Source organism: Dendronephthya gigantea, unplaced genomic scaffold (assembly GCF_004324835.1).
Source record: "Dendronephthya gigantea isolate DGI-Jeju-01 unplaced genomic scaffold, DenGig_1.0 000044F, whole genome shotgun sequence".
Classification (NCBI taxonomy): Eukaryota; Metazoa; Cnidaria; class Anthozoa; order Malacalcyonacea; family Nephtheidae; genus Dendronephthya; species Dendronephthya gigantea.
In genome coordinates this window covers 565,001-577,137 of record NW_021163054.1, presented here as the reverse complement: position 1 = coordinate 577,137, position 12,137 = coordinate 565,001, and the positions used below count along the sequence as shown (strand labels likewise).

General features: G+C 37.6%; 1 protein-coding gene across 1 annotated transcript; it reads right to left on the bottom strand.

Annotated features, from left to right (window-relative positions):
- LOC114527387 lies at positions 1 to 834 on the bottom strand. Its single transcript, XM_028549017.1, has one exon. The coding sequence runs from the start codon at positions 832 to 834 to the stop codon at positions 1 to 3; it is 834 nt and encodes a 277-aa protein (XP_028404818.1).
- Positions 835 to 12,137: the final 11,303 nt, after the last annotated feature.

The following is a 12,137-nucleotide window of genomic DNA, read 5'->3' as shown; positions in this document are numbered from 1 at the left end:
TCACATCCCACGATAAAAATCCCACGATAATATTTCCCATCCCCACAAACCACCCAGTACAACACTACTTGCGTCACCCGTGGGAATACAATGTCTTACTCGGTTTGTCCTGCCCAAGTCTGACGAGCCTTTCAAAACTATGTCTTCAAAGTTGCTCAAAAACTCCTCCAACTGCAATTTTTGCAAACTGTCTATGTCCGTGTTTTCAAAATGAAACAGTTGACTTAATGTCGTTTTAGGCGATTTTGACGATTTAGCTTTCCCATGAACAGACTTCACTTGGTATACCTCCGAGTTTGGTTCTACAGGACTCTCTACGTTTGCTGGAGAAAACGTCCCAAGGGTTGTGTCTCGGTATATGGTAACTGGGTCTTGAGAAGGATTTAATAACCTGACAGGCACATGGTTATCCTGTGGCTTTGTTACTATTTGGGCCACCAGAATTGAGTGCTTAGAAACAAATTCTGGGCAGGGCTCTATTATACCAGTGACCTCGTCACTAATTGCCCCGACATTTGCTGACATGATCATCTCATGTTCACCCGGCACCGTAACCGCCAACCTAACCTGTTTGCATGTCCAACCTTCCTCAAACCTATTCCCCATAGAGACTTCCCTACCTCCAACGTTAACCGAACTCATCTCAAAATTAATTTTACAATCATACTTAACCAAGAAGTCAACACCAATCAAGCAATCCTGAGTAATATCACTCGCCACTAGCACCGTGTGATAAACATCAACACCCCCTAGACGTATTCTAAGCTTACACGTTCCTAGGATTCCTAATGGTTGCCCGGTTGCCGATACAACCCTTTCCCGTGCTTTAGACATCCCCTCACCCTGGTTAACCCTATCAAATAGCCGCTTATGTACTAGAGTTACAGCAGAACCCGTGTCTAAAAGCATGTCCACCCTGACATTTCCTATCCACCCAGGGGCGTAAACACTGGCGCTTTCATTGACCCCGTACGACCCTAATATAGGTTTTGACACTTCTGCACCCCCTTCCCGACTCTCATTGGAGCTTGTTTTCTGGGTCTTGGATGAATCATTGGCTGACGCGCGACCCGCAGCGCCAGCTGACCCTAGTTTTCCAGCTTTCCGCTTGGTAAATCTTGTGTGGGGCATTTCGCTTTAACATGGCCCACACCACCGCATTTCCAACAAGTAATTTTGCCCTTGGACTTAGACCCTGGCTTATTACGGCTATTTCCATACCTAGATTTGGCGCGCTCGCTTAGCAAAATGACAGCCTTCTCAAGCAAAGCAGTTTGCTTGGTGAGCATCTCGACAGACTTCTCAACCATTTGAACCCGAGACGATTTGCCACGGTTCTGGCCAATTTCTGCGTCGTAAATTACCTCAAGTTGAATTGCTCGACTTAAACATTCATCGAACGTCTTTGGGTTGCCTTCCCTAACACGTATGCGAAGGTCTGTGCTATCCAAAGATGCGATGAAACGATCCAATGTCAAACGATCAAGAATCTCCGCTGGTGTGCCGGGAAATGCTTTCCTAGCCATTTTACTTTCGCTCCACAGGTCCAAATTTCTTGCCGAGAGCTTCCGCGAGACCGTCGAATGTCCCATCCTGAACTTCGTTGAACAAAGAGAAGTGGGTGCTTCTGGTTTTCTGGATCCCACCACTGCAACCAATGTAACGTTGGACTGTAAAACCGTATCCCAGGGACCGTTAGCAATAAGCTCAACTCAATCAAAACTTCAACTGAGTATTTCAGGCTTGCACCATCCTCGTGATAGGAATCAGTCCAACACCAGTAAAGCTTTGGAATATATATTTCTTGTCTTCTATTTACAGTCCTCTATATTTCTATCTTCTATCTATTTTATATTTGTGTGAAAGCGTTTATATAGTGCTTGCATAAGTTAATTATGACGTATTTGGCACTATGGTAATATAACCAGATAACTGGAGTTCCATGATTACCATAGATCATATAAAATGGCATCCCTGAGTTTTACTGCTATGTATGCTAGTACAAAAACTCCACTGTCAGGTGGACTACATGCAGGACTCTCTAGCAAAACATGGGCCAACTCACAAAACCTATCACACATTAACCTAGTTCCTTTCCCGTAAATCTAAAGTGAAATGGTGAGCCACTTTTCCGCCCTTCTCAAAACCATCACAAAATCAAGTTATATAGCCTGTTTGCTCTTACTTTTGTTTTTAAACATCTCAAAAATCTTCTCAAGCAGCAATTTTTCTCTAAATCAGAAATATTTTGACATTGCTAGGGATAACTGTTTTCAAGTAAAGAACATATGAGAACAATTCTGAAAACAAAAACTGCCAGGTGTTATTGGCCAAGTGTAAGGGTTCTACTACAGCTTATCAATTACAGGACCTAAAACCAGTTCAAATTCTTGGCAAGATTTGTTCTTGGCAATAAACTCAGTTACCTTACTTCTTCCTGCTAACTGTTTTTTGGTCAACTTGCTTTTATACGTCTGAACAAGTTTGGCAAACTTTAAACAATTTTGGTAGTCCCAAGTTCTAAAGTGGTCATTCTCCCCCCCATAAGTATGACCCATTTCCCCATTTTCGGAGAATTGAACGTTGGCAAACGAAGACAAATAAGTGGCCGAATTTGGGCGCTCTCCAGAAATAAATGCCATCCACTTCATATCTGCGAGTACTAGCTCGAACAAGAACATGACATTTACTCCCTCAATGATGTAGGGTTTTTTTTCAATATTTTCTATACTACTTCTTAATTCTTCGGCATACTTAACCATTGATGGGTGCTCTTCTGGGCAGTTTGCACCGCATATCAAATGATTTTCATCACAACTAGAAATTCTATCACCAACATTTAAAAACAAAACTAACCAAGCTGTCGCTTGGTTATGCTTACCAAAAGGGCCCCATCTGCACCCAAGGGCTACTTGGAATGTGCCCTTGGGAAGGCGAAACCAGTGCAAAAATCCAGGATGTAATTTATCAATCTCTAAATACAGACCAGCTATCTTTAATAAAAATGGCTAATGCTCTATAGCAACCTGATACACCAATGCTACCATCATCAGTTTGTGGTTCCTCTTTCTCCTTGCTGATTTCTGATTTCTTGACTCTGGGAATATCTTTCAGTTCACCAATGTCAATATTGTCGACAAACTGCATTACATGCTTGTAATCCACAAGCTTAGGAATCTTACACCAATCCATGTATGTTACTCTATGCTTTTTGCCACTCTCATCATCTTCAAACATTTCATGACTACGCTTCCGGTTATATTGGCTGTTTCTGCTTATCGCTCCCTCATATAGAACTCCAACAGAACGCACCAAGTTTTTCTGACTGTGATCATATTTGTCCACTGCATTGTTGATGATTAAGGGAATTACTTTTTTCATAACTTTTGGAGACTTCTCAATGTAAGTCTTCAAATGATGTACACTAGTAGAATTCACTAATGTGCTCCACAGACCGTCAAGTGCACTTCCTTCGACAGTTTTTGTCATCGGTAGGTCTTCCAACTGAGCTACAAGAGCATTGGACTAGCAAACCAAAGGTCGTGGGTTCAATTCCCACCCTGGTCAAGCTAATTTTTCAGCTTGCCCGGCTGGTGACTCAGAGTAGCAGCATCACATTTACATTTAATATACACACCTGAGTCTTTGCATTATCACTATCCATTTAAGACGCAAAGATATGGAAGGGACTAGACTGAGTTGCGAAATATCAACTACTCGAACCATCTTGACCTTGTAGCTCAGTTGGAGGAGCCTTGGACTAGCAAACCAAAGGTCGCGGGTTTGATTCCCACCATGGTCAAGCTAATTTCTCAGCTTGCCCGCTTGGTGACTCAGAGTAGCAACATCACATTTACATTTAATACATACTTAAAGCGTTCAAAAGAGACAAAGAATATATTTCAACTTACCCGTTTCTTGTTGAACTTGTAGAGAGCTTTCAACCGGTCAAAAACTGCTACTGGTAGCTGCGAACTGGTAGCGCAGGAAAAACCTCGAGAAAATGACGTCATTTTTGCTACCGGTTTACAATAGCTGTACCGGTATGCAATTTTAACCTCTCTAATATCTTCAAATATTTGCAAAGTGCTAGTATTTTGCCAATATTTTAAAGTTGAATCAACCGGCCCAATGAATCTTAATTCTTCAGGTTGCAAAACTACGATGGCCCACAAGGGTCACCAAACATCCTTTCAAATTTGCTATATTTTTCTACGAACGAACTTCTTTTTCAGGGCGAAACTATAAACTTTCTTTCTTTTGAAGCTCACTTTCTTTCAAAGCAAACTTTCTTTGAAGCGACTAAACTTTCTTTCAAAGCGACTAAATTTTATTTTGTAGCGACCTAACTTTCTTTCAAAGGGACCTAACTTTCTTTTGAACGGACCAAACTTTCTTTCGAAGTGACCAAACTTTCTTTCAAAGAGACCAAACTTTCTTTCGAAGCGACCAAACTTTCTTTCAAAGCAACCAAACTTTCTTTCAAAGTGACCAAACTTTCTTTCATTTTATATTATATTTATGCAATATTTACTAGCATCAGAATATTGTCAGGAACAACTCGGTAACTATCGTGCAACAATAACAATCATGATAACAATGAATAATGACTTTCCCACCACTGTGTAGACTCAACCAATCAGCACACTCCTATAAGGACATTAGGGCTATACTTTTCGACTACCGAAAGGCTTTTGATCTAATAGACCAGTGAATACTTGTCGAGAAGCTTTGTGATTTGGACTTACCTAACTGTGTAGTAAATTGGATAATTGATTTTTTGTCCAACCGTTTTCAATGAACTAAACTTGCTGATAACTGTCTTTCTGAATGGGGCTCAGTTCCTTCCGGAGTCCCACAAGGAACAAAGTTGGGACCGTGGTTATTTTTATTGCTAATAAATGATTTAGTTCTTAACAATGATATAAATGCACTTTTGTGGAAGTACGTTGATGATACTGATCTTCAGAAATCGTAGAAAGGGGGTTTCAGAGTTATTCACAAAACATAGCTGACAATGTCGCCCAATGGTCTTCAAATAATAAACTGAAATTAAATGATGAAAAATGCAAAGAATTACGGATATGCTTTGCAAGAAACCAAGAAGACTTTCAACCGATTTATGTATACGGAAAAGAATTAGAAATTGTTAGAAGTGCAAAAGTGCTGGGGGTCACAATAACTAGCGACCTATCGTGGAATGTTCACATAAATAATGTTATAAAGAAAGCAGCGAAACGGCTATACTTTCTTGTGCAATTGAAAAGAGCTAAACTATCTCGAAAAGATCTTGTGCTCTTTTACATTACATGCATTTGATCTGTTTTGACTTATGCAATCCCACTATTCTTCTATGCTTTACCGAAGTACCTCCTAAATGAATTGGAATGTTTACAAAAATGGGTCTAATCAATTATCAACCCAGGAATAACATATCATGAAGCCCTGTTGGAAGCGAATATTCCCACCATTATGTCATACGGTGAAAAAATATGTAGGGATTTTTTTTACCAAACTGTGAATGATAAACATAACAAGCTGAATAAACTTTTACCCCCGATTCATGAAGGAGGTCATCAATTAAGACAAAATAGGCATTTTAAAATCCCCAATTTGGAGAACAAACCGTTTAAGAGATACTTTTATCATGGCCTCCGCCATAAACTATGGTCGTTAGACTTGGCAAATTTTTATCGGTATCTTAATAGTTAACGGGACCTTTTAAATATAGATTTTTAAATAGTTATATATAGATTGTTTGTAGTGTCTGTCAATGTGTTTTCATTTTAGATTAGCTTGTAAATACGCAATTCAGTTTTCGAGCTGCCCATGTATTTTACAATTTTTACAATTACAATTTTACAATTACGATTTTACAATTACAATTTACAATTGTGCTGGACAATTGCCACAAGTTGTTCACTATTAAAGACGTTTTATTGTGTCCCTGTATTCTCTACAGTCCATGCTAAAGAAGTCCTTAGTGTAATTAATGAGGTGTTTGATGACATTGAGAAATTGCCCAGTAAATTCTAAGACCTTAAAAGTGGGTACAGTGTATTTATGGTGCAGCAAAAACTTTTTGAAGGTAATCAGCAGATTTGTGTCAAATTAAAGTTAATTAGGTTTAGGTAATTAAATTTCTAAAAAAGTATAGTACAATAATGTTTCAAAGGTAGTCACAGAGATGGCGGTATATATACATATTTACATGAACAACAAGAGCAATGACATCAATAAAAACAAATGACTTAAGATGTCAAAACATAACTGTTTTGTATTTACCTTAAGAATATTGAATACAAATTAAACTTTGTTGATACTTTTGAATGCTAAAATGTATATGTGCCATCTTTTTTATGACCATTACATAGTGAAATATACAGTGAAAAAATATACAACGATTTTCAAACTGTCTTGTGTTCAGGCTGTTTCTAATCTCTACAGCCAGAATCCCTTGTTTTGATATGACCTTTCAACCATGTCTGTAAATCCCTATAGTTCAATCTTCCAAGAAATGTTTTTGGAAAGTTTGCAAATGCTGGGTGACCTTTTCTGCCTTTGCAAAATTTGAATGCATTTATTTTTACAAGATCCTTAGTAACTTGGGCTACAGCAACTTCAGGCTTGCTTTTGGATCTGTAAGCAATATTAGAAGAAAGGTCACAGTCCTGGTCTGTTCCATCAAGAATTGCTTCCATCTCATCAACAGTGTTGGCAAGCCTTGCAGCGGATGCCTCGTTTAGGTTTGCACCTAGATATCTCCACAAGGTTTTAACAATCTTGTTCAGCTGCTCTTATATTATTTTCTGATTTGCACTCAGATCTGCATGCCCCAACCCTAACTAAAATGTAGTGTTACTTTCAGGAAATTTCTGTACCCACTGAAGACCTTCCATCCTTGACAATAGCATCATTTCTGAGGTTAGAAACTATTGTTATAAATTATCATTTAGAATAAGCTTGTAGTCAAAGCTTTAAATCGGGATATAAATTTCTGATCAGTGAAAATGACATGTTCAGGGTATTTATGACTATAATATCATTTTCTGATTTGCACTCAAGCCCCATATATGTAGACAGCATGCAACTCTAAATTATGTAGTGTTTCTTCTCAGCCAATATCTGTACCCCCCAGTACTCATTTTAGTTTTTCGCTAATTTGTTTTAACTTCATTTCTACTTTTAATTGCAGGCATTTTTGAAGAGGGCGTGGGGCATGAAGACACAATCATGTTATTTTACCAATACCTTTGCCAGTTGGAAAAGTATGAAACAGGTATGATGAACAGTTAATTCTTTCTGTTTATCGCAATTTATAGAAAATAGCATTTAACTGAGCTATCTAAGCATTTGGGAAAGGCCGAATGTGGGAATGCCATTTTACTATGGTGCTTGCAACATTCTTGCATACAATATGTACACAGGTTCTAACGAGAGTGTGTTTGCAATTCTTTCGTTCGTAGGACAACCTTCCATGACAGACTTGTGCTGCTTTTGGACAGCAATGAATAGTTTTGGATAGCAATGAAAACCATCACGCAACCACGCCTTGATAGCAAAATTTGATGAGAGCAATTGTCAGTTCCCGTTTGCAGAAACCTGCTTTTTGTCTCTAGTACTTCCAACAGCACATAAATCTTACGACGATTTTAAAAAATACATGGACATAGCCCTTAACCATGGTTCAATGGGCCTATATCATTCTTGAATGATGAAAACTAAAATGGGTACACTATGTTAATTATTGATTGTTATTTGGATTATATGCTGAGAGTTTCCGATTCAATGTCTACATTATGTAAATAGAAAAGCCAAACAGTTGAAATTGATTATGGTGGTCATAATATAAGAACCATTGAATAGAAATAATACAGAGTTAGAAATTGCACATAAATAATCACAAAATGTATGTCAAGGTGCTGTTTAAAATATTAACAAAGACATCAATACTATTATTAATAGTAACATTTTCTGGTATTTGTCTCCTTATTTCCTCAACCTGTGCTTTACTTAATCCATTTGTTGTCTCAGGTTCTTCAACAAGATCTGGCTCGACCTCTCCAGAAACCTCCTCCCAGTCAATGCCATAATTCTAAACATCCTGTACTTCCTAAACATATAGTAAGTTATCCCCGAGCCGGTGCGGAGCACCGTGCGAGGGTACTAATTCCGCCCGGAGATTAGGAATTACACCCGGGACCCGGGAGAACATAGCGGAATCCAAAGTTGCCCAAATGTCATGGACGTTCAATGGTCATGGTACTTGTGCGCATGCGCGAAATGCGAACGAGTGTAGACTGGTAATCAGCAACTTCCTGATTGGCTAAGACGAAACGTTTGTGTTTCAGTGAAAAACGTCAGCAATTTAACTGTCATTTTGCAAACTTTTTTTTAAAAAAATGTTTCGAAAACAAAATATGAAAATTGGAATAAAATAACAGATAAAACACTGGAAAGAGTTTAAAATATTATCAGAACTGGAGGAATTAGCGGTGAAAAGGAACAACTCGATTATAATCCTTGAAATGGTAGGAGTCTATTTTGTTTATTTAGAGGTTTATTTCGTGTTTGCTGTACGAATACATTTTATGACCTTGGTACAGTATGTCGTTTTGCTCGGTTTTGCGAAGACGTGACCGACTATTTAAGGCTTTACATCATCGTTTTAACTTCCAAAAGAGTCCTTAAAAGTGTAATTCGGAGTTTTAATATAACAAATATCACTTTAAATGTTTATATATAGTCGACTGCAATCACTGCATGAATTTAATAATCAAAAAACAACATTCGACGTTCACTGCTTGGTTATTTATATTATTTGGGCTGTTTTGATGATTTGAAGGTTTAGCTATAATGAAGTATAACTAAACTGTGAAAGTCTATAACTTAATGCAACGGAAAGCAGCAGGAAAACGGGTGATTTCACTTCACCTTTACGACTGTCAACTATGTTTGTTTCCGAAATATTTGAAACATCAGCTATCGGCTTTACATTTAGGACATTTCATAATATTGAAGGTTAAGTTTGGCTAGCTCAGGAAATATTTTGCTTCCTTTGAAATGGCGAGTTGGCGAGGGGTTGCTGCGTGCATGTATTTCTAGTAATAATAGTAAGTTATTGATGAGTGCTGGAAGTGTAAGAAACTAAGAAATGCTATGCTGGCTGGGGGGGCATGCTCCTCCAAACTGTTAAAATTTAGAATATCGCAGACAGCATTTTCTGCAATTTGTTGGTTTTATCGGTTTATTTTATTTGGTTTTGGTTATTTTTAAAAACCGCCCTAGCCTAAAATCTCACTTATAGATGTAATGCTACAATGGAATTTTATTGTGCATGTTTCTTACCTCAAACATTTCACTGGCAATAGTGGATTCTGTACCAGAAATAGCATTAAGACCTTGGATCCCATAACTACATTGGTGTTTTGTTTCGCTCTGTACGGAATGGGTGTGAAATCCATCCATTTTTCCAACTGGCTAAATGCTTGTTGATCATTGGAAGGAATAATAGATGAAGACACCAAAGGTGATTTTCATTGATTGGATCAAGAATGCCAAGTCTTTCCATTTCATAAAAAAGATCATAGAATACACTGGTGCATCCTTGAAATACATCTCACCAAAGTCTTTCAATCCTCTGATTGTGGACATTTTTTCCTATTTTGCAAGAAATCAAACAAGCTCTTAAGAAATATGAATCTATTTGTTTCTGCCATAGTTACAGCTTTCAACAGATTTTTAGGTAATAGACTAACCTGTTATGAAGCTTCCTCTTCCTGGTCCTTGTTGGGGGATGACTCAACATGTACCTAGCAACTTGTACGTTTTCTCCACCCTTGTTCTGCTCGTACGCATGATGGCAAACCATATGTATCAACAGCATTTGTGAATGCGGTTAAAACAGTGTCAGCTGTATTATTACTTGAAGCAACTAAGAAAACTGGTATCCTGGAAAAGCCATCAATCGCTCCATGGACTACAATACTCCACCTACATTAAGTGGATATTATAAACATTAAAGATGTGAAGACTTTTCCCACATGTTGAGATATGGAAATTACAAAGCAACTCAAAGCAGCACTCTCCCCCTGAAACCCTAGGTAATGGGCATTTACCTTGAAATTGATCAATGCAACCTAAAAGCCCAAGGTCAATATAGGCCAACAGCTTTTTAATCAAGATATCATTAGTGGTTAATTTTGGTCAAAATGGGTAAATGAATGCATAAAATGTTTTCTTTTATTTTTTGTCACTAATTTGGTTTCTTTTCTAGATTGTGACTGACATCTACAATAGGTTTAGCCACTTGGTTGGATCCTGAGCTGTTTTCACAAGCCATCTACATATGCGAAGGTCGCGGGTTCGATTCCCACCGCGGTCAAGTAGAATTTTCTGCTTGCCCGGTTGGTCATGCTTGTGTAGAAAAACAAATACACCTTACACATATATATCCACAACAAGGGTGCACCCTTAGATCAATGCTGGGGCTTCATAGATGGTACTGCCAGACCTATAGCCACACCAATCCGAAGTAAAGGAATAATGTTTAAGGGTCATAAGCGGACTCATTGTTTGAAATTTCAGGTATTAACCACAATAATTCAATAACATAATGGAATTAATTTTATTTTGAATTTCCTTATCCTTTATTAATTTGTTGCTATTGTAGGCTGTAGAAACACCCAATGGTCTCATAGCCCATCTGTTCGGCCCCATTGAAGGCCGACGGCATGATGCCCTATGGAGAGCCCTATATGGTCTATGGGGATCCGGCATATGGCTTGTCAAGCACATTGACATTTTAGCTCCTTTTCGAGGTGCTAATTTGTCTGCACAGCAGAAACAGTTCAACACAAGAATGAGCAAGGTTCGAACCTGTGTAGAATGGGGCTTTGGGAAAATATGCCAATACTTTGCATTCCTGGACTTCAAAAAAAACCTGAAACTCCTCCTCCAGCCTGTTGGGAAATATTATATTGTTGCCTCCATATTCGTCAACTGTCACACATGTTTATATGGTTCAGTAACAAGCAGTTTTTTTAATGTCAACCCACCAAGTTTAAAAAATTATCTCTCTAATACATAAGAAACATGTATGCATGTGTATTCAAATAATTTATTGCCAATATCAAATCCATTTCATAAATTATAATACGTAGGAAACACTTTTGTACAAAATAATTATTAACCTCATTATTAAAGATATTGCATCTATTTGATGGTTTCAAATTAACTAATATGCACAACAACATTTTCATAAAGTTATCTAAAGATGTTTTTTGAAACGTTCAAGCATTGCTTTTCGTTCTTTCAACTCAAGCTTAAGCTTTTCTTTTCTCTCTTCTGACTCTGCTTCAAACTTAATTTTCTTGAAATCTAATTCACATTGTCTGAGTGCCAGTTCTTTATCTCTCAATTCAGCTTTTTTTTCTTTTTTTTTTGGCCAACATTTCCAGAGTTGAATGCTTGGAAAACCTTTTCCTTTTTGTTGTGGTTTCTACCATGAAAAGACTACTTACTTATATATGTTTAAGACATATATATGGGGCGCCAAATGTGGCATAAAGACCAAAGTATATAGAACAGCGGTAGTATTTGTAAGTTTAAGGTCAAAATATAATTATATAAAGTCAAAATGTCAAATTAGAGCAAAACAACAATTATATATAAAGTCATGGGCACCAGCGATCAAAGTGTCAAAACTATATATAGCTCAGTAGGTATATCCCGCGCAATGCCTTTCTCATTTTTCGTTGGAAAAATCTGGAAAGAAATTAATGGTTGTTGATATTCAAGGAAGTAGGTGCAACCTGTACAACCCAGAAGTTGCTACATACAACACAAGTGATGATGATGAAATCCTCTTCTGTGCGGGTAACCTTGCTGGTATTGCCATCAATAATTTTATTGCTCAACATGAATGTAACAGGTTTTGCAATCTCATTGGACTGAGCCAGCTAGTCTAAGTGTATTTTTTAAAGTGCCAGGACACTGCATTTAACTTCACATTTTCTGTTGCTAATTTTGTTATAGTTGAACTTTGAATTATTTTTATAGTTGATATTGTTCAACTTTGTTAAAGTTGAAATGCTATCTGAACAAAATTTTTGAGAGGAGAGTAATCTTTTAGAAAA

Coding starts and splice junctions, on each gene's coding strand:
- LOC114527387 (XM_028549017.1), bottom strand. CDS start 834: ATGTCTAAAGCACGGGAAAGGGTTGTATCGGCAACCGGGCAACCATTA.